The 27352-nt window shown below is 43.1% G+C and overlaps 1 protein-coding gene across 1 annotated transcript in view; it reads left to right on the top strand.

Annotated features, from left to right (window-relative positions):
* The window catches only part of DCDC1 (doublecortin domain containing 1), a 394249-nt gene that overhangs the window by 334159 nt on the left and 32738 nt on the right, over positions 1-27352 (top strand). The window contains exons 21-29 of the mRNA XM_058546317.1: positions 641-740; positions 2654-2789; positions 4367-4526; positions 8353-8511; positions 9647-9847; positions 14971-15064; positions 18190-18360; positions 24830-25015; positions 26354-26557. Coding sequence (XP_058402300.1) covers positions 641-740; positions 2654-2789; positions 4367-4526; positions 8353-8511; positions 9647-9847; positions 14971-15064; positions 18190-18360; positions 24830-25015; positions 26354-26557 — 1411 coding nt within the window. The remainder of the gene's footprint in view (positions 1-640; positions 741-2653; positions 2790-4366; positions 4527-8352; positions 8512-9646; positions 9848-14970; positions 15065-18189; positions 18361-24829; positions 25016-26353; positions 26558-27352) is intronic.

Below are 27352 nucleotides of genomic sequence, written 5' to 3'. Positions count from 1 at the left end.
TGACTGGAGAGGTTGTGCCTCAGGGAACAGGGAGACTGCATCATTCATCTCAGTATCCACAGGGTCGGCCCAGTGCTCATTTGGGAAAATAATCACTGTTTAATGTCTAACCGGGCAAAAGTTCCTACTTCAAAGGGAGTTAAAGGGCTATACAGATCCCTTCTGGAGGAGGGGGGTGAGGAACTGCTTGGTGATGGGTGTGACTTTGGAGGAAGAGTAGAACCTCCACAGAAAAGGCCGAGGCAGAGGTTTCTCGCAGGAGGAAGAGAGGAGCCAAGGCCCACAAATAGGAAGTGGGGGGCACAGTGAGGAGAGGGCAACGCGCGATGGTGCGTCTGCCAGGTTCCCTGTCATGCCTGGCACCGGGCTGACTGTTTCTCAAAATCAACCCATAATTCTCACAACAACCCTGGGAAGTAAGTCATTCAGGCTCAGAGAGGTGCACTAATTTGCCCAAGTCCCACAGCCTGGAGAGGGAGATTGAGACTGCAAGGGTCTGATGGGCTCCTGGGCCTGGCTCTTCACTCACAGTCCCACAGAGGGACTGGTCATGAATGATCGGGCCCTGACTTCTTTGTTTTCTCTCTTCTCTGCTGGAAGCTCTCTGTATGCAAGGTCCATGCTGTGTCTCTTGTTACAGGTGCACTGAGACTTTAAATTTACCTTCTGCAGCTCGGAGGTTGTTCAGTGAAGAAGGTCAGGAAATCTTTGCCCTGAAAGACCTTCGGAGAGATGAACTGGTAAACACACGATGTGAACTAGAAATATTAATACTTGAATACTAGTAACAGAAAAGAGTTTTAAAATATACGACTCTGCTTTCTGTCTTTCCTCTTATTTTCTCTCAGAATTACTGCAACTCAGCAACCGTCAGAAAGTAACACCCAGAGCTAACTCTGAGAGCTTACTGGGTGTCAGGCGTGATTTTCAGGGCTGTACATGAATTAACTCACTTAATGCTCATCACGGCCCTGTGGATGGATGCTCTCCTTATTCCCACTTTAGAGATGAGGGCAGGAATGGGGAAGACTGAATTATTAACCACTTGTGATTCCTTCCTACTCTGAGGGAAGTAGATCCTCTAACTCTTTTTGAGGCCTTCAAAATGTAGTTGTTTAATGATTTCTTACTTAATGATAATTTCATCTCTCAGAAAAAAAAATCACGTCTAGTTTTTCACATACTCTGTGGGGGTGGCTGGAGAAGGCTGAGAAGTAGAGGACTTGAGCAGCCCTGCTTTTTCTCCCATTTATGCAATTTGAGGTGTCAGCTTGAGAAAAAAAACCTGCCTTGATTGATGCTGAGATTCTCTACGCAGAGAAGCAAGCTTGCAGCGTGTTATCAGAGCTCGACTCAGGTTCTGGGTGTAAAGACCCCTTGATAGAGTCTTCACTGAGGTCCCCAGGACCAGGATCAGAGGCAGCGGGTTGGTCCCCAGGACCAAGATCAGAGGCAGTGGGGCAGAGCGAGAGTCTGTGCTCTTGGAATCTGGTGGATCTTGTTTGAATTCTATCACTTCCAAGTTTTTGCTTTGTTTGCTTTTAATATTTTTGTTTGTTTTTGCTGCTTTGCTTATTCATTGTTATTTTAGAAAGAATTTAGGGTAGATTGCATTAAAACATATGATACAAAAAGATAAATTTAATTATAAGATAAGTGGGTGAGGCCACCAGGGCAAAGGGAGGGGAGGGTGGACCCAGGTGTGGTTGTTGTTACGGGATCCTGTATGTAGAAATGAACCTGTCCCTGTTCTGAGCAGCCAACATGAAGGTTGAAACAGGAACATTACGTGATTAAGTTTGTCCATAGGAGAAAAGGAAACTTGTTGTTCAAAAAGAAGACATTTTTGAGAAAGTTTTCCCTGTAGGAAAATGTGTAATGATCAGGGAGTGGCCTCAATAAAATGCAGCAGTGAGTTTCTTTTTCTTCTTACTGAGTCTTCCTCAATATCTCACTCTATTTCTTCTTGCTTCAAAGAAATATATATTCATTTAAACACATTTAAGAAATACATTTAAGCAAAATGTAGAAGAAAAAGTATCACCCATAATCTCAGCATCTACAAATATCCACATTAACATTTTGGTGCATATACTGCAAGTTCATTTACACCAGGGGTTGTCAAACTGTTTCTGTGAAGGGTCGGATAGTAAATATTTGTAGACACTGTGGTGTCTATTGAAACATCGACTCTGTTGTTGTGGCGCAAAAGCAGTCACAGACAAGGAGTAAATGAATGGGCATCACTGTGTTCCAATAAACTTTATTGACAAAAACAGGCAGCAGGCCAGACTTGGGCCTCAGCCATAGTTTGCAAACCCCTGATTTATACCTACCTACCCCGTCCCTCGATCCCTCCCTCCTTTCCTTCTTTTCTTTAGAAAAATATATATTTTTTTAACTTTTTATTTTGAAATAATTATAGATTCAAAGGAAGTTGCAAAGATAGTATGGAGAGGTACTTTGAGATCCATGGAAGTTGTTGTGTTTGTCAGTAGTTTGTGCCTTTTTATCCCTGAGTATTATTCCATGGTGCCAAAGTTTGTTTAACCATTCACCAGTGGGACATTTTGATTGTTTCCAGTTTGGGCTGTTACAGGTAATGCTGCTGTGTACAAGCGTACACTGGATCAGACGCTCATTTCCTTGATAGGTGTATGTTTCATGTGGAGAACGTTGGATCAGTCCTGAGCTGTCCATTGCTCAGCAAAAGAGGCAAATCTTCCTGAGGAACTTGGCATCAGATGTTTCCAAAATTCAAACCTTCTGCAGGACACATAAGACAGAGGGTAAGCACTGGAATTATTTACCTTAATATATACAGCCAAAATAAAATACTTGATGATATTGCTTTTTTAAAAAAATCCAACAGGTCATATTTCACCCCTGCATCTTGCTGTTTAGCTCTTTGAACTTAATTTTTATATTTAACAGAGTTGTGTATTTTAATTCCCACTATACTTTGGATGTGCAAAGAAAACATAATTTCTTTATGTTGTCTTTAGCAGATCGGGCCTTCTTTGTGAGCCCCAGGTACCCCATCAAGGAAAACATTAACTGTCCAGTCAGGTGTAGGTTTTGTCCCACCCATTAATTTAACTGGTCCCTTTTGGAGGGCTTTCAGGTTTCCTAGTGTCCAGAGTCCCGCTTTAGTTCCCCTCCAGGATAGAAGGAAAGAACTTGGGGTACAGATCCTCTTGCTTTCTGGGCCCTGCCAGCTAAGGTCCACGGCTGGGTGGTGGTGTCCATTCCTTTGGTCCAGACCATGCTTTGGGTGGGTGTGCTTCCTGTCTGCCTCAGCCTCCCCTTGCTCCCTCTGGCCCTCTGCAGCCTGGGTGTGGCTGGGCAGCCATCTCTGCACGTCTTTGCTACAGACCCTTGGCCTCTGCTTGGCAGACCTTCTGGACAGCCCCCCAGCATGGCTCTCAGTGAATCCTGGGTCACGGCTGCATCCCCAGAAACAAGACCCAGGTTCACGTGGCTGGGCCTCAGACTGGAGCGGCGAGGGCAGCTCCGGAGTGACTTGTCACAGTGCTCTGAATGATGGACAGTGCCTCAGCGTTTCCTTGCTACAGTCAAGATGCCCAAAGTGAAGCCTGAGGGAAATCAGATGCCCAGTGCTGGTTTTCTGCCTCCCTCTGTCTTCCCCCTCAAATCCCCTCAGGTCCAGAGATGGTGGGTTTTCTCCAGGTCGACCCTGAGGTTAAACCCTTGATATGCTAAATGGGAGCTAACAGCATTTGGAAAAACCCCCACTCATGACGGTGTCACCCTGACTTACGCGGCCATGGCCATTGTCTTAGGGAACATGCTGGGCTTGAATGTCAGAACATCTTTGTGCTTCTGCTTTCCTTTGTAACATTTCTCATCTCCTCGTGGTCTTCCTCCTCCCCTCGAGGCTGCACCAGGAACCAGGACACAAAGGCCCAGAGAAAAATCATTAGTATAATTTAAATAATTACCCTATTGCATATATTGAACACTGTATGGTAAGCTTTGCACGTGTCTCTCAAGGCATGGGGGACTTTCACTGAAGAGTTTGGGATCCCAGAGAATGTTCTAGAGACCTATATCCAAAGACTGTGGCCCATTTAAATAGTTAGAATTTACAATGACTTACGTATTTTTGGACAGACCTATTTTTAGTACTTTTAACAAAGAATATCCTGAGAGGAAAGAATCTACAAAAATCAAGTGAAATCCAACTTATTAGTTTAAAGAGCAACTATCGATTACTCCTAGAATTTGTTTTCTTATACCAAATAGCTGGAAATTTTCTGTGTTTTTCTTTATCATGTGTTTTCAAATTCCTAATTCTCTGCAATCACAACTCATGTGTCCCTGCAATGTTTGCATTTCTGCTCAGCTCTTGTTTTAGAAGTCCAGAGTGACATTGTTTCTGGAGCCAAGCTTGCTGTGCAGAAACCTGTAGCAGTTTTTGGAGAAGAGAAGCAAATTAGAGAACCAGCGGAAAAGCAAATCCAAAAAAATGCTGTAACAATGGAAAATGCTTCCAGCACAATTCTGTAAGTAATCAATGTGGCCAGAAAAGCTACCTGGTTGCTATTTGAACTCAGCTCGTTAGCTCGATGGCAGCCCGGAGCCCATGCAGGGAACCCACGCCAAGCGTGTGACACGATGTCAGGCGAAGAGCTGGTAGTTAATTGGTTTCTTGGCAAAAGGATAGAGCTAGAGCTTCAGTGTTCAACCATCACAATGATCTACTTTCAGTAATTTTGTTACAATGTTACTATTTTTAAAAGGCTAGAATCTTAGAAATGCAGACATTTGTGTGAAGAATTCATCATGTTCTGTTTCCATAAATGTGGACTTCAGAAACCGTTAAGCCTCTTCCCTGATGCAGGTTCAGGTTGGACGAGTGTGGATATGTAGTTATCATCCAGGATCTCTGAAGCAGCTTTCCGACTGGTCCTTATCTCCAGGATCTCCTCCTTCCAGTTCACCTCCGAGTTCCGTCTTGTTATCCATCTCCAGTTGTCTTTCTAAAACACAATCGTTTTCTGGCAGTTCTTCAGTTGCTTCCTATCGAAGGAAAAATGTTTATTGGAATCCCAAGCCCTTCTGACCCTGGTCTAGGCCGTCATTGACCCTCCTTTGTACCCTGTGCCCGCCTCCACCCCACGCTTTTTCTCCTGCCACATGAACTCCAAGCTCCAGCTTGGCACCTACCGGCTGCCCCCTGAATGTGGCATCCTCCATTTACGTACTATCGCAGGCTCTGAGCCTCACATTTGTGTCTCTCCACCTGAGCGCTCAACCTGCTGTCCTCATCTGTGGAGTGATTCTTCGTCACTGAAATCAGTGAGGGCAATGATTGCACATAGCAATGTTCCCCCACCCCAACAACCAGCAACCCGGGAATTCCTCGAGGGCAAAAACCCTGTCATGTGTGTTCTGTGAAGAGCAGAGAAACTGACTTGAATCATTATTTACTGAATAATTGAAGGAATTATTGAATGAATTATAAAATCAAAAGTAGCTGGTCAATTACCATTGCAATAACTATGAAAATTAATTTATATATCATTGTTACAAACTGTTTTAAAAGACTGTTTCTATTCTCAGTTCTAAAAAGATCAACTATTGTTTTAGGGAACCGAACATCCTCATTTTGCTCAGTGATTCATCTGGTCCTGTGTCCTGACACTAACAAAGGCACCAGAGGCCTCATTCAGAGAAAATGACTGGACCTCTGCGGTGCCTTCCTCAATGGTTAGGGAGTTGACCACGAACTTTCCTAACATCCCCTTTCATTCTTCTTCTAAAGGAATATATCATCTAGTCTCTCGGTTATTAGACTGCACTTAAAAAAATACTAAACAGAAAGGAAGAAAAAAGAAAGAACATCTTTGAGAGCAAAGATCCACATTGTTCTGATTCATAGATTTCATCAAGGCCGGGAGTCCTTGAGGTAAAAGTGATTGAGTCCACTCAGAACATAGTGCAGGAATCTCCTGCACAGTCCAGGCCCTTTTGGTCGAATCTCTTCTTGAATACTCCTAGTAACAGGGAGATGACTGTTGCACAAGGCAGCCCATTCTAATGTTGAAATAATTATTTAGAACATCTCCATCCTACAATTTCATCTGTTTCTCTGTACTATGTCCTATTCCTCGTTTACTTAAAAGTCCTTAAAATATTTGACGCTCACCATCATCAGCCCACTGGGTTATCTCTTTTCCAGGCTGACTTTCACTGGTTCTTTGAACCACTTCTATGACTTGATCCCAATCATCTGACATTAGAAAGTCTGTCAGATTTCCCTGGACTTCCTTAGGTAGGTTTGTTGGGAGGTTTTCACATGTTTAAGAAATGGGATAACTTAAGAAGAGACATCCGTAGAGCAAGGGGCCAGAACATAAATCTGGAAGGAACCCTTTTGATAGTCGGGTTCTATGTAAAGATTTCTAGTAAAAGCAATAAGAAGCAAAATGGAAAAGAAACTCTGGGAGCACTAACCCCCGCTGTGATCCTTGATGGAAGACAAGGCTCTCCGAGCATGGAGCTCGGGGACTGTCTCATTTCCTCCTGTACCACCGGCGGGCCCCGCCCCTCGTCAGCTTGTCTCCCACTGCCTCCGTCTCACTCACTGCACACCTGCCACTCGAGGTCCTCTGTTCCTCACATGAGCCAACACACTCTTACTTCAGAGTCCTTCCATTTGTTCTTTTCTCTGCCCGAATGCTGTCCCTCCAGGTCCTCTGATGGCGGGCTCCTTCCCGTTGTCCAAGGCTCAACTCAAACATCACCTCTCAGCGGAGCCTTCTCTGACCTCGTTGCTAAAGTGGCCCCACCCACCCAGTCCGTATCTATCACAAGATCCTGTTTTATGCAGGATGCACTTACGACACTTACCTTGTTTGTTTATTCATTTACTTGTCTGTTCTATCTTCTTCCCAGTAGAACACAAGCTCCATGAGCCCTGAGAACTTATTTGTTTTGTTCATCCCTGTATCCCTGACATTTAGAACTCTGTGCCTATCATAAAATGGATGTTCAATAAATATTAGTTAAAGAAAAGAATGACTAACTAATGATGATTAGTTCTAAGAGTGAATGAATGGACAAAGGAAAGAATGAATAAAGTAAGATGGACTTTAAAATGGCTAAGATTGACTTGACTGTACTTCATTTGCCTGGAAGCCCAAGAGCATATAGATAAATTCCAAGTTAGAAAATGAAACATCTGGATATGGGGGAAGAATGTTGTTTACACCCTGCTAAATATGTTAAAACTACGAGTGACATTTTTTTCCTCTTTTCCTCAAGGAAATGGAGTTGGTGGGAAAGCTATGTTTTTTATTTTCGACACAAGATGGCACTGTTGTTTTTTAACTGTTACTGAGATTTTTGACTTGAGAAGCTGCTTGTGCTGCAGTCCTGGTTACCCACCAATTTCGGATCCGCGTGTAGCACTTTTGTTATGTTTGAAAAGTGTATGGTCTGCCCTGGTAACACAGCAGTTGTCCCTGAAGGTTTTGGAATTTGATATTGTAGATCGTTACCACAGCGCCTTGCCCGTCGCAGCCCCCACAGAACCTGATTGGCACATTCGCGTGTTTGGAGGGCAGAAATGTGCTTGCTTCTCTGCCTGTGTATTTATCCTGCTTTCAGCAGAGCAGTTCCCGTGTTGTGTCAGGATTCCAGGGAAGGCCAGCGTGCCCCGGACAGTGGTCTGGAACTTGATCCATACAGGTCTGTACGGCGGCTATGCTCCCGTGCTCATCTTCATCTCAGTAAGAAGCCAGAGGCCAGCTCAGTTATTCAGACTAGGACTGTTTACTCTCAGTGTTTTAGTGCATTATTCTCTGTCAAAAGCTGGCGTGTTTTTGCCAGTGCTATTTGAGTCTCCTTAGATTTCTCTGTCGAGAGGAAAAGTTAAGTTAATTAAGATTCCTTTAACATTGTCTAGTGAGTAAACTTTATGGAACGCAGTAATCTAGGCTGTGCTGTTCCAGACAGAGTTATGACCCACTTACCGGGTAGGCAGAAGGAGTCGCATTATACATTTGTTATGAATTTCTTAAACTCCTAAGTAGTCTTAATCTTATAATTTTTGAAATATAATACATAACTTCATTCTTTTCTGAGTAAATATAACAAAAAAGAATGCTATTTATTATGTGATTGGGGAATTTTATTTGTAGCCTCATATTAGAAGACCTAAATTATGCATTAGAAGGGTGTGGATTTACAGTGTTAGGCACCATTATGGCAATATGATTTACAGATCCACAATATCCTTCAGGATAGGATCAGACCACACCTCAGAGAAGTTCTGTGGGTGTAAGTCAGAATGCTTAGACTTGTGTTTGCTTCTGACCTTGACAGGGATTCGCACGCGAGAGCCCATCTCCAAGTGGAGGCCCGTCACCCCCTTGTCAGGTACGCCTGGCAGGAAACCTCGCGTAGCTGTGGCGAGCATGACGGTCCTCCAAAGAAAAGGGAAGAAGAGCTCTTTGACAGTGTGGAACCACAGAAGAAACACAGGTAAGAAGTTGCAAGGGATTCTGTTGGAGATTTCTACTAGGTCTTAGATTTGCTCACTTGAGGGCAAAAGGATTCCTGAGGGTTTGCATTACTGTTAGCTGCTGTTTACATCAACATACACATTTTTGTCTTTCTTGTATTTTTGACTGAAGTGTTGCAGGTATTGTGGGAAGGCCCTTCTTACCTTAGCTGTGTACTGTAATTTCTCATTCAGTGTGTGTCTTCTCTGTGGAGACAGTGAGCTCACCCATCTTTGCCCCTGAGGACTTAGCATGGAGCCTGTATATCTGTTGAAGGAATGTGTGAATGAATTTATGAGTAAGCATCTAAGATGCCCTGATGTCTTTAAGAAATTAGTAAAATGTGATTTCTTCCTTTTTAATTTTATTTGTTTCTGATTAATGTCCAATGAAATGACAGAAGTCTATAATATTTTGTATTATTCCATAATCTTTAGACATGTGCTTAATGTTGGAGCAGTTTATATGAATTAAACAATTTTGGCATTTCAACATTTAGCATTAGTCTGTGCACATAGTAGGGACTTAATAGATTTTTATAAATTAATTTAATTGCTGATGCATTGTGATGGTTAATATGTTTAAGTCTGCTTAATGCCTTAAGATCCTTGAGTAAGAGATTGCTTTAATGAACTCACTAGCATATAATTTTCTTTTATGATATTCTATGAGTTGTTCAGGAAGAATGAAAACCGTGCAGAATTGAATTCTCTTCACCAGGGGTCCTGTGGATAGAGGATAGAAACGGCCCTGCTCTGAGCGGAGCCCCTTCGTTGTCCTGTGCTTTGATTCTGCACGCCCCTCTCCTTCTCCTCCCTCGTTTCCCTCTTTAACTAAATTATCTCTTCAACTGAACTCCTTTTTTCTTTGCTGATGAATTTCTCATACTCTCTTGAATAAACATTTGCTTCTGTTACAAAATGCACTCAGACTTCCACGTTTTACGTTGGCCCGGCAGGGCAGGGCAAATAGCATGGCTGGTGTCGCGGTGGCCCTGCCTCCCCATTAGAGGTGAATGTGGTCCACGCGGGTCTCTCGCCGGCAGAACTTGCAGTCTCCAGCACATCGGTGTAGGGGACATGTTTCTGCCACTAATGGGATTCTCTGTGTCTCAGCCGTTCTCCAAGGCAGAGTCAACTGCAGAAGCTTTGCCACCAGCAGTTTGAATACAGAGACGGGCGAATTATAAGCCAGGCCGCTCCTCAGCTAGTCGTGGGGGTGCAAGGTCCTGACCTACATGCAGGCATGGAGGTGGTCTTGGTGGAGAAAAAAGCGGATGATAGTCGTCAACGCTGGATGCACAAGGAAGACAGCAGGTAAGCCCATTAGATTTGGGGGTTAACATATCAAAAGGTGAATGGGCACCTAGGAGATCCACATGATCCTCAGAGCAGGCAGTGTAGATTTGAGGACTTTGGATTTTCTGTTTAACATGGCCAATAATTCTTATCCTACTCAAGGTGAAGAAAGAGTGAAATCAAATTGAACCTCACTCAGAGTCCGCACACAACTTCTCCACTGTCGATTCAGATAAGAAATGTGAAATCGACCTCCTGGGCTCCTGGTGTTAACTGGGCATTGAGGTCAAGAGAAAACTGGACTCATCTAATTTTATTCTTATGATATGAAGGGATCAACTAAGACTCCAAAAAGTCCCCATTTTTAGAAGTTTGCAGTACTTGTCATTAACTCATTCTCCTGCCCCCCTCACCCCCGGCAAGCCCTCTCTCCCGCCCCTACTTCCGTCAGATAACCAGCTGATATGGCTCACACGCTGAAGGAGGATTCTTACCTTAACAAGTACATCATCCCAGTCGGATGGGTGGCCCTTGTTTGGATTCAGATTCAGGCCGACCACTGTCAGTAGGTTATTTCTGAGATAATCAGAGGAAATTTAAAACAGTCCACTTACCAGATGTAAGTCTTGTTAATTTTGTTGGTGTCATAATGGTTTAATGGTTATGTTAAAAAACAGAAAAGTCCTGATCACTTGGATAAATATTGTAGTATTTACAGATAAAAACTAAGAGATATCTCAAATTTGGTTTAAAATATTCTAGCAAAAGCAAACATTTTTAAACTTGGTAGGGGGGAGTGGATGAAATAAGAATTGGCAGAATGTTGATAGCTGTTGAGTCCGTAGAGGTTTCTTACACATTTCTCTCTGTTTTGTGCATGTTCGAACATTTCTTCAACATGGAGGAAAACAACTCCTTGGGTTTTAGATTGGTTTACATTGGTTTGCTTCAAATTCTACCATTTGTGTTACATGGTGGAACTTCAGGGGCCTCTTCAGTCTCTTGAAATACTGTACAAAATGTGTGTTTGTGTATCTGTGCAATATATATATATATATTTTTTTTTTTCTGGGAAAGAGCTATGATTTTCATTGGATTCTCAAAAGGTGTGTAATGCAAAAGGCTTAGGAGTCGCTGCCTTGAGAGAGATCTCATGAGCTTCAGCAGGCGGCAGCAGCAGCCCCACATAGGCAGGAAAGGAGCTAGCCTTACTCTATTCTCTATCTGAGATAAGCAAAGCCGCCAGCGAGGAACAGTTGCTGGGCTTGTCTTAGAGAAGGCTGAAAAGCCAACGTGTAGGCAGACTTGTGTGTTCCTTAGCCCCATTAATCCTCGCTAAGCTGTCTTTACAATGGGGAGCTGGGAAGTGGGTTTTTGTCCCTGAGAATGGTCTGCCATCCAGAACCAGAATTCATTCCTGCAACTGCAGAGGGTTATGCTTGGGGCAGTGTTTTAGGTGCTGGCCCTTTAGGAAGAACAGGACAGATAAAAATCCCTGCCCCTACGAAGCTAGTGCCTCCCCTCTCTACCTTTCTGGAACTTAGCAATCCATCCACTGCCTCAGCTTTCTGTATTACGGTTGAGGTCCCTCCTGAGCTAAGCTAGAGTTGGCGCATGGCTGATGACTGGGGTGGACACACATGGGAACGAGAGAAGTGACCCTCAGGTAGGAGGAAGCCAGGCTCAGTGATGAGTTTAAGTCAGGAACGCTTGGTCGTTGGAAGACAGGTGAGTGTCTGTCACTGGTTTTGTTTTTCATCCCGAGTGCTGTGGAAAAAGCAAGAGGAGAGGAGGGCTGTTCAAGTAAAAGCAGAAAGAGAAGTTTGCCTAAAACTCTGTGAAACATTGGACCACGACCAGCACTGCTTTGGCAAATCTAACCACGTGTAACAATAGAGAGGAGAATGGTCTCTTCCAATGTCCTTCCACTTTCCAGAACACTCTCCAATGTTGTCATCGTGAGGCCTCGCATGGCGAGCCGTAGAAGAGAGGGACAGTGGGTGGGAGATGGAGGTATTGATTGATCCCTGGTCAGAAACATGACAGTCCAGAGAGAAGAGGTGGAGCAGTGGAGGGGATGGACAATGAACAGAATTGCTCACGAGCACACGGGTCACAGTAGAGGGACTCCCACCAGCGCTTGGGCAGGAGAGGTTTGCAGAAGTCCTGGTGAGTAGGTGTGGGTGCGATTCAGAGGAATATGTGTCCTATGGCAGAAGTGTGTCTGCAGTGACGATAATTCTGAGTTTTCTTCTACATTTTCCCTTGGCATTTTGCTTTGTTCTCTTTCATGTAATTGAATATTGAAACCTGTTTGTTTTGATGAGCTGGTGAGGCCTGGAGAATGTTGGGTTGCACCCTGTAGCAGAAACCTGTAGAAAGTTTTGTTTATGTGAATCACAGTCTTTTCATCCTCCATATTTTGCCCAGACAGTAGGTTCGCATTTAGGGAGGGAACTGCCCATCCAGAATTTGTATTAATAGAGTGTAGGCAGAGTCGCTCACTGCCAACATAATGGGAGATACCCAGTGGCTGCCACTGTGCCCAGAATTTTCTACCGTTAGTCCTTTCATTCAGTCCTTTGGGTCTTGAATTACTCTTTCATTTTAGCCTTCTATTTAAAATAGAAAATAACTTGGAGATCTGATATCTTAAGCAATTATCAGCAAACCTCTTCAGGGAAATTATGAGAGTGGGAACAAGGCCTTGCTGTGGTCGTGCACGGTCTAGGCTAGAAGTGCAGGAGAAGAGTGAGGGGGCCTGAGAGGTGGTGGGGAAGATCCAGAGACACTCATGCGAGAGGATGGTCCGGGTCAACTTTGAGATAATCTGGCATCTTTCTCCCATTTGCAACTCCAGCACCATCTGAATTAATCAGTGGTCTCTAAAGGGAAGTCTGAAAAAATCCTCAGGGATGAAAATCCCCTCAACAGGACTCAAATTTATACAGTGTCATGGAATTTGGAGCTGAAAGAGATCTTAAAAATCTCTGGTCTTAGTCACGACTCCACAGCTCGGTGAGCTGAGGCTCAAGGAGATTCAGTGACTTGCGTGGGCTCATGGTGCTGGGTAGTGGGGAGGCCATGCTGGGTGTGGCTGGGACACAGAGTAAGTTCTCCCTTTGCTGTTTGGCACATAGGGGGTTTTATGTCGAAGTCTCCCAGCTTGGGCTTCTGAGAGAAGGTCAGCATTCCTGCTACTGGCAAGTGCCAGTCGCCGGCATTGTTCAAAAAGGAAAAGAAAAGCCAACACTGTAGTGGCTGAGCGAGGCACTGGAGCCTGGGAGAGGTTGCCCTATCTTTTCTAGACAGCAAAAACTAATCCTAGCATCTCAAGAGGTCATTGCATGAAATACACAATCATTCATTCATTTGAATATTGTTGAGTGCCAAGAAGAATGCAAGATGCAAACTATGCAACATGCGGAGGCCACAGAGACAGACAATATAGAACACCAACTCTCGTGCAGTGTGGTCTTGATAAATGCTGAAAGGTTATTTGACAAAATTGAATAGCCATTTTGGATTTAAAATGATACTTCATTAACTAAAAGTAGAAGGAAGAAATACATTGTAAGATTAATAGTCATTGTCTTGTAGGAGTAAGAGTAATATTCAAAATTCTGTGTAATTTGTACTGTATTTTCCAGTACTTCGTAAATTCTTTACAAAGAGGATATATTGTTTTATCTTCAGAGATTTAAATTAAACATCTGGAATTTTTTTAAGTCTTGAAAGGAAAAATACATTTTTATAACAGATCCCCTCCCACCTTCGCCCCTCCGCTCCACTCCCACATCATTACATTTTATGTTCAGGACAAGTTATATTTTCCACAGCAGAAAATGCCGCTGGTCTGTGACGTAACTATGTTGACAGATATAAAAAGCTGGCTTTTCTTATACAGATAAGAGTCTTGAATGTTTGGTTTATTTTTACTTTTAAGGAATGCAAGGAAAAGAATTGGAGGGTTTTGGCTCAATAACTTTGTTTTTTAGTCAAGGAGGCTTTATGCTAGCTTCAATATCAGATCACTTAAAAATATTCAACGTATATCTTGGACTCTGAGGGAAAACTTTAGAAAGAAAGAATTTGAGGAGAAGCTATAAAAAATCACAACCATTAATAATAGTAGCTAATAGTAAGTGCTGCGTGCCAGACAATATTCTGTGTGTTTGTATGCATTGACTCGTTTGGTTCCCTCGATGGTCCTGTGAGGTGTGCACCATTCTCCCATCTTACAGATGAGGAAACTGAGGCACAGTTGTTAAGCAGAGCCAAGGAGCTCTTGAGAGGTGGACCCAGGATTCACACTCGGGCACTGTGGCTCCAGCTTCCATGTTCTTAATCACGCTGCCTTACTGCCTCTCCGAGCTGCAAAATGGGTGAGGAGTATCAGTCCTGGTCCGATCTGCAGGCAGAACCATGCAGCGATTTATACAGGGGAGCCCTAACATAAAGAATCATTAAATGATGATAAAAAGTAACTCTCAGATATTAAAAACAAACAAACTCTATACGTACTTAAGGGCTGAGGGAGGGGTCCAAGAAAGGACGAAGTTGGAATCGGGGCCCTACCCACACCTGGAGCTCAGTACCCACTGGGAAGAGTGTGGTTGCAGCCCACTGGCTGGCAGGGAAGTTGCTGGTTTTCCCAGCCAGATGTGGTCTGTGGCTACTGGGCAAGCAGGAAGCAGCTGCTGGAACATGTGTGGGGGTACAGCTGGTTGCTGGGCACATGGGCATGCAAAGGGAATGGGGGTGCTGGTGCAGCAGAAGGCCTGGAGCCCGTGATGGCCGTGTCGGGGGACTGCAAGCAGATGATCAGCAGGCCTGGCAGAGCTGCGAGGGTGCCGAGGGACCACACATTCTGGGCACCTGGTGGGGCAGAGTATCACTGGATGTTCTCGCCCCATGAGCAGCCAGAAGGAGCAGGAGAGCCCTTCCTCCTGCAGTGTTCATCCAGCCCCTCTCCTGAGAAAGCTTGACGTCTGCTTTCTGTGGGGGAGAAATGCTTAAAGGATTCACACCCATCATCACAGAGCATGTATGGGGCCAAGAGGCAACCCTGATGGGTGACACAGAGCGAGCTCTAAGGGGCTCGTGCTACTTTGTAATGTGCCTCATCCTGTTTTCCCAAGGACCTTTCACCTGGTGAGAGACCCGGAGCTGGTGCTGGCAGTGTCGATGACCAGCGCTGGGAGAGACCTCTGTGGCTTTCCAGTTATTGTGCAGGTAAGAGATATATAGGCCAAAGAATAGGCATGGCTCTTTCTTTAGTTAAATGAAGTGAAGCTCCGTGCTTCCCTGTTGTGGAGAAAGAAAATGGCTGTCGTTGAAACCTATCTTGAATGCTACTGTTAAAATATTTACAACAGCCTGTCTAAATTTCAAATTGAGCATGTTCATGTAATTCTTAATTTAGTTTAATCCAACAGATGGTGATTGTGGGCTTGCTGCATGTCAGGTGCTACGCTAGTTACTAGAGTCAAATCCAGTGGCGAGCATGAGAAATTGTCCCAGGGCCTGCCCAGTGGCATAGTGATTAAGTTCGCGTGCTGCACTTCCGTGGCCCCGGGTTCACAGGTTCAGACCCAGTGCACAGATGTACACACTGCTCACCCAGCCACGCTGTGGCGGCGTCCCACATACAAAATAGGGGAAGATTGGCACAGACGTTAGCTTAGGGACAATCTTTCTCACCAAAAAAAAGAAAAAGGAAATTGTCCCAGTAGCATTCGTGGAGCTGCCAGTCCCCACGGTGGGTGCAGCCGGGTGAATGCCGTTAGATGCACCTGTTTCAAGGTTGGTGACGGGGGACGTACGCCAGCCCCCCCTTACCTGGCTGCTGGAGGGAGAGAACATGGTCAGAGAGGTCTCCCTGAGAGCGTGAGCTCATCAATGTTAATTCTACTGAGACACTCATTTGAAATACACTTTTAACATACTTTTGCAAATGCTTATAGCAGCCAGACAATTTTTGGAGACTCCAAAGAAGTCTGGTTTCAGCTGAGTTTGGGGTGAAGACCTCAGGAGCTCTTCTTGCATGCTTGTCTGTCATCTTCACTTACGTGCAACCAAAGACACTCGTGTGTTCTCCTTGCTGGGCGGACGTAAAGTTGAGGAGCGTCCCTGCTCTGCATTTGCTTTCCGTATCCTCCACAGTATTTATCGTCTTCTTGTTGAACAGACTATATTGTCTCCAAATAACATTTGTTTTGTTCCATGTTTTTAATAGCAATGAGGCAACTTGTTTTGTGGGTCCTGAATCCAAAATTGGAACATAGCAATCTGGACAAATATCAAAGCTTAGTTAAGTCTTCCATCCTGATGAGAAATAGGGATTAAGCTTATGCCAGGAGACACAGTGCACAACATCACCTTCTTCTCTGTCAGGTGCCTCTTTGTACAGATCACAGTGAGATAAGACCTCTGCAGACACGAATTTAGTACCATAATCAGTTTCATAAAATTATAGATATGAATGTTTTCCCCTAAGATTCCCATTTTGTAACAAATGAATTTGATCCCAAGGTAATTTATATTACCTTTCAAGATTTTTTCTTTGCTCGTATTTCATTTTTATTTCTTAAAGCAATCAGTTGATGAGAAAATATTAAAGTTCATGTAAAATAATAAAATGAGGCATGTTAGGTTAATGTTGTTAGACCTCCTCCCTGTTCCTTGAAATACAGTCTTTGTTTTCCATACCTGTGAGGGATGCTCTGTTGTCTGACCTAGTAAATCAGTTCTTAAGACTCATGTATTTTCCTCTTTACTATCAGTCTCTCCTGGTAGAGTAAGTGTTATTCACTATGAAGTTCCTAGAGGCGTCAGGATATGCTCAGCTAGCACTCATCTACTGGCTTGTCATTAGTGCTGTGGGATGGATTCCGACTCCTAGCGTCCCTGTGCACAGCAGAGGGAACCCTGCCCGGTCTTTTGCACCATCCTCTTACCTTCCGGCGCTGTATCAGACAATGCTCTGCTGGTATTCTTAGGGTTTTCGTGGCCAGTTTTTTTGGAAGTGTGTGGCCAGGTCCTTCTTCCTGGTCTGTCTTAATTCTGGAAGCCCTGCTGAAACCTGTCCACCATGGGTGACCCTGCTGGTATGTGAAATCCTGGTGGCAGAGCTTTCAGCATCACAGCCACATGTAGCTGCCACAGTATGAAAACCCACAGACAGGTGATGTGGTTCCCTGACCGGGAAAAGTACCTGGGCCACGGCAGTGAGAGCGCCAAATTTTAACCACTAGATCACCAGGGCTGGCTAGTTTACTGGTTTAAATTCTCTTAAATTGATAGTACTCATTTCTTTGCTTATGCTTGAGCCAAGTTTTGTAGTTAGAATAAATATACTGTTTCTATTACAATAAAACTGATTGTACTCACATTTTGAAACAAACCTCCTTGATAACCAGTGAAAAGTAAATTAAAATATCAATAAGGTACTATTTTTCATTTATTACATTGATGATATTTTGGCAAGAGTGTGAGGAAAACAGGCCATTTCATATGCTATTGGTGTAAATGTAAACTGGAATGACCTTTCCAGAAAGCATTTTGTATGATAAAGCTTTATATGACACATCATAACATTTAAAATTGATCATGTTATTTTATCAGCAATTATACTTGAGGAATTTGGGTTCTAAGGAAGTTATCATGGATTTACACAAAGATTTGTTTATATGGTTGTTCATTGCTCTTTTGCTTATAATAAGGAAAATTTGAGAAACAATCTACGTTTAACTATTGGGGATTGGTAAAATAAAATATCCCTAAGATCAAATGGTATTTGTCCTTAAAAAAATATTAGGAAAAGATTTGTGGAATATTGTTAAGTTAAAAAGAAAAACAACTAATGTAGTTAACCAAATTGTATGTATTTTGTGATTCCATTTTTGTAAATTAAAGAATGCATATTTATAAATATAAAAAATATTGTGGGGGCCGGCCCGGTGGCGCAAGCGGTTAAGTGCGCGCGCTCCGCTGCGGCGGCCCGGGGTTCGCTGGTTCGGATCCCGGGCGCGCACCGACGCACTGCTTGGTAAGCCATACTGTGGCGGCGTCCCATATAAAGTGGAGGAAGATAGGCACCGATGTTAGCCCAGGGCCGTCTTCCTCAGCAAAAAAAAAAAAAAAAAAAAAGAGGAGGATTGGCGGATGTTAGCTCAGGGCTGATCTCCTCACAAAAAAAAAAAAAAAAAAAAAATATTGTGTATATAATCTCAAATATCAATTGTGATTATCACTATGTAGTAGAATTATGTGTAATTTTCTGCACTTTCTGAGTTTATGCAGTGAAAACTCTGCTATAACCAACTCATGAACTCTCCTATTTGACTCCATATTTCCAGAAGTATAAACCATATAAGAACGGGGCTTCCAATCAGAAGTGGAAGTACGTGGAAAGGACGAAAGCTCTCGTGGCCTTTCATAGCACTCCCCTGGACAAGGAGACCACAGCGGCACATTATGCTGGTGTTTGCACATCCTCTGTGATCAAAGGGGAAAACGTCCATCAGCCAGTGAGTGGTTCCTTCCTACTGAGGAGTAAAGAAAAATAGGGGAAAATGGGGTAATTTAATATAGCAAGAAAAATTTTTTCTAGAAAACCTTATGTTGACACCAATTGAGCACTGGTTTGTGAATGAAGTTGCTTGGACTCTGTGACTCTGGTTAGGAAGGAATGCGGGAGTAGTGGTGTTACCCTCTGCTTACGTTGTCTCGGGCGCTCCCCATTATCAGTACCACCTTTGCTTTATCATCAGTTCACCAGAACATGCATGAGGCAGGATAGTCACACGTCTGCTCTCTCCCAGGGGTGCCTGCCACACCGGGTGTCCCTCCACTCCAGAAGTTTATGAGAATGCAAATGATTGTGACTCTAACTATATCACGTCATACCAAGCATAGGGCTAAGCGTGAGTAAACTCTAATTTCTAAAGGAAATAATTTTATCAAGTTTGGTCCTACAATTTTTATTAGTGAGGAATTGCTTGCACTATACTTGACAAACGCCTGAGATATTTGTGGGTCAGTGGGTCAAGCCACCTTGCTATTGTTGATGACCTTCGGCCTACAGAAAATTGAAATCTCATAATGCACATAAGACCCTCCAGACCCTCCTTACTCTGCTCCTCAGCTGTCTCTAAGCTGCTGCATCTGCTTCACTCACTCGTCGTTCCCTAGCTCTACTGAACGATTCACGGTTGTACCAGTGTGCCATACCATTTTGCATGTCACTGGTTTTGGCTGCAGTGTCCCTCCTTGCCCTTTCTCCTTTTTCTGTACATTCATACCAGGTAGCAAATATGCTGTCAAAGACGACTACAGTCATCTTAAAAGGAGTCAAGTCAACTAGAGAAGGCTTCCAGTCCACAGACGAAACACTCGAAGCATCAATAAGACTAATGAATGTGGTGGATTGACAAACATCAGATATGTTTAAATCTGTATGTTTATACTGATATTAAACAACAGCAACAACAACTCCTCATTGGTCATAATTAGATGATGCTAAGGAACCAATTCATTACTTTGAAAAATGGGAAATGAATCAAGCATTTATTTTTTTCCTTCCTTTGTGAACTGTACCTCAGCATAACAAAATAGTTGATAAGGGGAAGTTTCACTTCATAGACATATCCAAGCTAATAAATGAATAAGGTATGAAAAAATCAGATATCACTATGTTGTAAACTTTAGTAAATTAGTGGATCTAGGCAATGATCATCAGTAGCCACTAGCATTACAAAGAGACATAACGGACAATACGTGCCCCTTGATGGGAGCACCCAGTACCACTGATGAAGTGTTCTAACCCCGAAAAAACTAAGTGGAACTCAATCAAGTCTTTTATTCTAACTAATAATTTACTGGAAATGCAAGAGATACAGGAACAATTTGAAAGACACAGAGACCTTGTAGTCATCAAAGCCCTAACTGAGAGAAAGTCTACAACCAACAAATTACGATAAAAGAAAAGAGAGAAAGAGATATAGGAAGACCATGGAGATTAAAAGAAAAAGAGGTATATAAACGTTTAATTGTAATGTGTGGACCTTATTTTGATTCTGTTTCAAACAAACTGTGAGAGAGAAAGAGCCGTGGAAATCTGAATGCTGACTGAATATTTGATTGTGTTAAGGTATTATTAGTTGTTCATTTTTAGGTATTGTTGTTATGATAACAGGGCCCTTATCTTTTAGAGATACATTCTGAAATAAAGAATGAAATGATACGATGCCTGGAATTTGCTTCAAAGTAATCCAGGGTAAGGAGAGAAGTAGGTGGGGTGCAGATGAAGCAAGATTGGTAATTGTTGATAATTAATGAAGCTGATGAGGGGAGACGGGGGTGCATCGTGCTTTTGTGTATGATGAAGATGTTTCTAGTGACGTAGGACTCATGTTTTTACCGAAAGAGGCAGGGCAGCTGGACTGTAGAATTGGTGGGAAAGGAACGGAAGGAGTGATTAGGATAGACTGTAGAATCTAAGCTGAGTGAGAAGGGTGGTGGCATTAAAGGTGGGACCACAGTGAGACAGTGGCCCCTGGGTTGAGGACTCAGTGGGTGGGCATCTTGATGCTCTGCTTAAGAAAAGGGTAACACTTTAAGTACCAGAATTTTCTGCTTGACTCTTTTGTTGGAAATATTTTTGAAACTATTTTGTGTACTTTTCCTTAAATTGTGTAGGCAGAACACCATTTAACCGAGTCAGGACCATCAATATGCTGGTTACAGTGCTGCACAGCAGAGAGCGGCACGTTGACTTTAATCTGAACTCATCCTAGACTCGTACATGCAGCTTGCTTTCTTCAAAATAATCCTCGAGGGCCATTTGCTTCCCTGTCATTTTCCTTCCTGATAGGAGCCTAGTGTAGAGGATGCATCAGGATGACTCCTGAGCAGGAGTAATGTAAAATGTGTAAAATGGCTCTTTTTGCAGAATGAGTTCTTAAATCAGAGACTCAAACGGCCTTCTGAGTTGTTTGCCTAACTTAAATATAGCTGCCACTTTCAGTGGCTTCATCAGTAACTGCAGATTTTTAGCACTCTTACTTCATCCCCAGTGAACGCCTCAATTTCCTGGGCCATACCTATCCAGTTATTCGTTAATTTTATTTTGTGGCCATCTTGTGACTTTTTGGATATTTTCTCTATCGGCCTTTACAACTTGGTTGCATTTTAGCAATTCTAGCAAAATGTAGCTTCCTTTTTCTTTAACTTTTATTAACATCCAGGTAGTCTGTTGGAGCTGAGTATGGGTACATGGGGTTTGTTATTCTGTCCTATTTTGTATATGATTAAGATGTTTTATAATAAAAAGGGAAAGGAAAGAAAGAACTCCTAGAGCTTTGGCCTCAGTGTTCATAAAACTGGTGCCTTTCTTTGAACTGTGTGATCAGATGTTCTTTTATTTACGTTGATCACAATACAACTTCTCGGTTTTCAATAATGATTCATTCTAATAGATTATAACTGTCCTTTCCCGAGAATTAGATGATAGTTGATCTAAGTTAATGTGATTAATTTCTGAAGAGTATCATAATGTATCAGTTCTGGGATTCACCGATTTATAAAAATGTTCTCTCTCTTGGGCCTGGGAAAACCAGCCCTCTGTACGAAGGCTCTAGGCCAGGGGTTAGTACCTAACATTTTGGAGATGCAGACCTCTTTGGGAGTCTTGTCAAAATTATGGGTATTCTTTTCCCAAAAAATGCACGTGTGTACACACTTTTTGTAGAAAATTTTAGGGAGTTCATAGACTGCCCCTGAAATCCAATTTGGATGAAGGGTAAGAACTCCTTCTCTAGACCTGGATGCATTTGCTTGGATAGCTTAGAAAAAGAAAACTAGTATGAAGTAACTATTATATCCTAAATAGCTACTGTATACTAGATACTAATGTGATATTAGTTATTTTCACATCTCATTTAAATAATGAATATCAATATCAATAAGTTAATTAAATTGAGATTGATGAAAGAAACTGAATAATTGATTCACAGTCACGTTAGCTGCCACCATACACATAGTAATGATCATGTTCATCAGACACACCCGGGTCATAGACCGTATCTGTATAAGGCCGAATGAACAAGTCAAGTGAGTCACTTCAATAAATCAAGGAAATTTTAAAGAGAAAAAAATTAGTTAAATCAGTTGGTTGGTATTCTGTACAGAGAGCCAGCAGCTGACTTACTGAACTTTTAAACTCTGTTTTCATCCTGCAGGCACAGCCTAACCCTGGGAACTACCCAAACGTATTGCATTTTTCTTTTCATCAGCATTTTCATAGCAGTATTAAGCGTGAATGAATTAATCAAAAATCCAGTTTACCTTGTGTACATGCACCATTGCCAGAATAGAACAATTTGGAGACCATCAAAATGGTAGCACCACAGTCATGGGGATTGGTGTCTTTATGCATGAAAAATACATTTTCTGTCATGTAATAAGGAACATCATTGGTACACGATCTGTCATGAAGCCCATGCTTTTCTATACAAACGATTCTGCACATAATGTTCATTCAGTTCCGCCTGAGAGAGGATATTTTAATTTTTTGTCTTCCAGTAATTTGTAGAAAAGTGGAAATCATGTGTGCATATAGAGAAATCCGTATTGGAATTTAAGAATTGCATCTTCTACAGTCTGATCTAAGTGTTGCCTTTGGACTGACAGCTCTGCCTGCTCACAGGGAGTGGCTGGAGCAACAAGGCAGAGGCGAGGAGCTAAGAGCGCGGGCTCGGTCACAACTTTGTGTTTCAGCTCTGCTGTGTGCTCCTTGGGGACCCTTGGATAAAAACTTCCACTCGGAGCTTTTGTGTTCTCATCTGTAAATTGAGAATGATGATGTTAACTCTGGCTCCACTTAACTTTCAGCCTTGTGAGGAAGAAAGCAAATTAGAGTCTATATAAAAGCACTTTAAAGGTTTACTGTGGAAATTTTCATACATATACTAGTGTCTCAAAAGTAGAGACGCTACTATAGTAAATTCTCATATACCTATCAGCAAAAGTCCACTTTTATCAAGGTTTTGCAACATTTAAAAACCCCAGACATGATATCATTTCACCTCAAACTTAAACATGAGCCTCTAAAAAATTCGAACATTTTCTTACATAATCATTATGGCATTATCACACCTAACAAAATTAACAGTAATTCTTTGGCCCTCTAGTTATACTCTGTTCTTAATAAAATTTCCCAGGTTCTCCTGAAAATTTTTCTTATGGTTGGTTGGTTTGAGTCAGGATTCAATCAGTCAAGGTCCCTACGCGACATTTGGTTGCAGAATCTGCAGAATCCTTTTGCAGAATGCCTGTTATTTGGATTTGTCTGTTTGCTTCCATGGCATCCTTTACCACCCTGTTTCTCTAGCCCCATAATTCTTGTAAACGGAGTTGGGAACTAGGGTTGTAATTAGATTTATGTTCAGCTTTTTTGGACAAGAATCTTCTAGGCTTTACTGTGTGTTTCATATTTATCACTTACACGGGCAAACAATGCCTGGATTTTCCATTTTTCGTGATGGCAGTTATCAGTGGGTTCAGGTGATTACAATCTAATCCCACATTAAAAACATTCCCAGTGCCTTTTCCTCTAGTGTTGCCCTTTGGTGATCTTTGCCTAAATCATTAGGAGTTTCAAAAAGGTCAATTTTGTCTAATTCTATTGCTTTTCCTCACATTTATTAGCTGAACTTTTAATGTAAGGAAGAATTTTATCTCTTCAACTAGGTATTTGACTACCCAAAAATATGATTTGTAAGGGAGGGTAGGATAAATGCTTAATTTTTTCCATCTCACTTATCCATTGTGGTGTAACAAACCACCTGAAAACTTAGTGACTTAAACCAACAACTGTTTTTGCTCTGTGGGTCAGCGATTTGGGCTGGGCTCAGCTGGGCTGTTCTGCTGGTCTTGCCCAGGGTCACTAATGTGGCTCTGGTCATCTGGTGGTGCTTCAGTAGTTTGGTGGTTCTGTGGGGACTGGGCGGTCAAAGACAGCCTCCCTCACATGTCTGGTGCTTGGCAGGCTCTGAGCTGGGACCTTGGTTCTCCTCAAGGCTCCTGGAGCAGGCGAGCTCAAGTGCGTTCAGATTGTGGTCTCAGGGTTCCCGCTGCAGCTGAAAGCTACAAGCTCCGGTGTGCAAGCACTTCTTACGTGTCTGCTTGCAACACATTTGCTAATGCTGCGTTGGCCAGAGCGAGTCACATGGCCTTGCCCAATTCAAGGAAGAGAGAGAAGGAGAAAGAAACTCTGTTTCTTGAGCGGAGGAGCAGCAAAGTCATGTTCCAGAAGGGCCTGCAGACGAGGGTGGGATGGCCTCATGGTGGCCATCTTTGAAATAATCTGCCACACTTTCTAATGGCCGGATTCCAGAGTTATAAACTGGTGCCAGTTTACTTCCAATGGACTCCGTTAAGTTGTGGTTTTGTTGTTTGTTGTTGTTGTTGTTGTTTTTACTTATATTTTTAGCATCGTCATGAACTAAGGATTTTACATATTCAAACACATTCAAAGTGTTTTGTTTGTCATTCTTTTTGTTGTTCCCACATTGTCCCACTTTGGGCCAGTGAAGGCCCTTCTCTTTGGCTCCCGTGTAATTTTGACCTGACTCCTTTACTCTTGGGGGCTTCTTTTCCTTCTGGGTATCACATGACAAGCTTTGCTTGTTTTGTATGTATATGTCTCTTGCCTCAAGTCTGGAACTGGCCATTCCTCCAAGAAACCCTGATTCTGGACACAAGTTACACAGATTGATGTTGAATGGTCGTTGCCTCTAGGCTTTTTCAGTCAACGGAATTTGGAAATATGTTCTTTTTAAATGTAATTATTAGGGAGCAAAATAATGCATTCATGTTGAGATTTCAAATTTAGCATTTGGGGGTTGTAGAACTGCTTTATTTGTATTATAAAGTGTTCTACAAAAATGCTGTCATAATTGAGATGTGCCTATATAAAAGCATCTTTTCCCTTTTCAGGGATACTATTATCTCTCATCCGCTGGAAAGAAAAAAATGATGCTCTGCTTGGCATGTGGACAATCCAGGCAAGCAGAGAAGGGACTGAAACAGTTGCTTCCTGGGCTGCTGTTCCTCTGTGCCTCAGGCTCCCAGACCCAGAAGCCCTTCTCAAGAGGGCCTTTCAAGGTCATCAAGGTGGCTGAGGTGTGTCATGACCGGGCTCTGCTGATGTGTATATGGCGTCAGTTTGGAAACGGTGGTGCACTCGTTATCTGCCTGCACTCGAGTTCCTCTCCACTCCTCCGACTCGTCTTCCTCTGCTGCCCCTTCCCCACTACACCTGCATTGATTTCCTTTTCCCCCTCATAATTTAAAATACATCGTCTATTAATAGTTCGATACACTCTTTGAAGTTAATTGGGCACTTCTGCGGCTTTAATCATCTTCTGACACCTTCTCCTGCTCTCCGTGTTGCTTTTAGAGGAGGAAGTAACTGCAAGTCTTTACCTAGTGGAGTGGCTTTCTGCCTGTACCTACAAGGCAAACACCTTTTTACTAGGATGGAACCTTTCAGGGGGCATTTGACATGTCGTTGTTAATGACTCTTCGGGTTGGGTGCCTGAATTCACACATCCATGTCTAATACTATTTATAGCTCATGGAGAAAAAATCTCTGCCGCTTTCCTATGATCTTAATTTAAAATGGCACCATTTAAAAAATTCTTTCCTCAAGTTTAGAAGTGAGACGTGCTGAGGGGAACTTACACACCTGTATGAGAAGGAGATTCCTAAGAGGTGGGCAGTCTTCTGGCCTGGTGCTTTTCAGGGCCTGCCCACCCGTTCCCAAACCACTCTCCTCTCTCCCCCGAACCCAACACGCATTGCAGGGAGGGGTGGGGCAGTAACATCACCACAAACATCACCGACACAGTGACTCTGAAGGAGACAGGCAGTCACTCCTCTGGGGGAGTCCGAAGGCGTTGTCCTTGCTTTGCTGATAGTGGGGCAGCGTTGAGGATGTGGGTGAGTTGACTGAAGAGAATCCCCAGTGTTAGAGCATCTGAGACAGAGCTTCCCCTCAAGAGTGGGGAAGGAGAGGGAAGGGAGCAGTGTGGTGTCCGCTCCTCATTCCTGTGTGGTTGAGGCTGCACTCATTCCCCTCCTCCTTCCTCAGTATCTGCCACCTCAGGATGGCATCGTCCTGAAGGTCAAGATGGAGAGAGTGTCTGTAGTGCTGGCGTCCCGTTCCTTCACGCCCAGCTCTGTCTGGCCCTGGCATCCTTCCTCATCTCCTGTCACAGGAGAAGGCCAGAAACAAGAGGCCCAAGTCACCTAGAGACTCAGTGACAGGGCTGGGGAGAGAACTGAGTTCCGGCCCAGTGTCCCTCCTGCTGCAGCATCCAATACCTGTCACACGTGGAGTGAGCATTGCAAAATGTAGACGCCACACGCCTATTTATTAAGTTAGAGACTGAAGTATACCAAAGTAACAGAACTAAAAGAAAAAAGCTTGAGTAGACCTATGATTTTTTTTTTATTCAGGCTGATTTATCTTCTTATGAGGCTGAGAAAACTCTAAGTTATTATGAAGACCGTCTATTATCTTTACGGATGAAGACCCGCACACAAGTGGTATCTCATAGTGGTATGGCAGCTACGCACCAGAAGGCACTGAAAATAATTGCATACAAAAACGGAGATGGATATCGAAATGGGAAGTTAATTGTGGCTGGAACATTCCCCATGGTAAGTGGCTATCACTTAAATGCTTCTCGCCTCCTCAGAGGTAATAATGGTGATTCTTCTGACAAGAAAAAAGCAGTGGGATTGAGTGATAAATGTCCCCAGCCAGTTTTACCAATTTAAGCTGATGAGATCAAGATCTCTGGTTTCTTAAAGATATTCCTATTGATTGTATTTCTTTGGATACAGACTTAGAAAAGTGAGAAACCAGAATATGGTGTTTAGATTAGCTCCGGAGCAAAGATGTACAAAAACAGGGGGAACAAAGCCACCAGATTTTCTTCCTTCTGTGACAGACAATGCCTTTCTGCCTTCCTCCTATTCCAGCTTCAAGCTGCATGTTGTCTGACTATTCTATGAGCCGCCCCCTCATCTGTCATTGGAGAATCTGAGCACTCGTTTGTTGACAGGGTGTTTCCCTCCATTTTCACACTGGCGAAGCAGGAGTTGTGCCAGGAGGGAATATGTGGTTTCCTTCTTAGAGGCTGTCCCCATGGTCTCAGGGACGGAGGAGAGCCCAAAAAGCCCAAACCCAGCATTGTGCTTCCATCCCTGGGTGATTATCTTGTCTGTACGTTCTGGCCGATTCCTTTTGCAGCACGTTTTACAGGCAGTGTTAAACTTCATCTGGAGTTAGTTACCCTGGAGACCTCCTTGCAGACACACCCGCATACAAACTCGTTCACACACCTCTTTGGTTGAATACAAGCAGATTTTTTTTTTTAAAAAGATGTTGTTCAACAGACTAAGCAAAGTACAAAAGTTAGCAACTCCAAGATTCACTCTGGGATCCATAGC

The sequence above is a fragment of the Diceros bicornis genome, chromosome 7 (genome assembly GCF_020826845.1).
Source record: "Diceros bicornis minor isolate mBicDic1 chromosome 7, mDicBic1.mat.cur, whole genome shotgun sequence".
In the NCBI taxonomy this organism is placed as follows: domain Eukaryota; kingdom Metazoa; phylum Chordata; class Mammalia; order Perissodactyla; family Rhinocerotidae; genus Diceros; species Diceros bicornis.
This window is presented reverse-complemented; position numbering and strand designations above follow the sequence as displayed.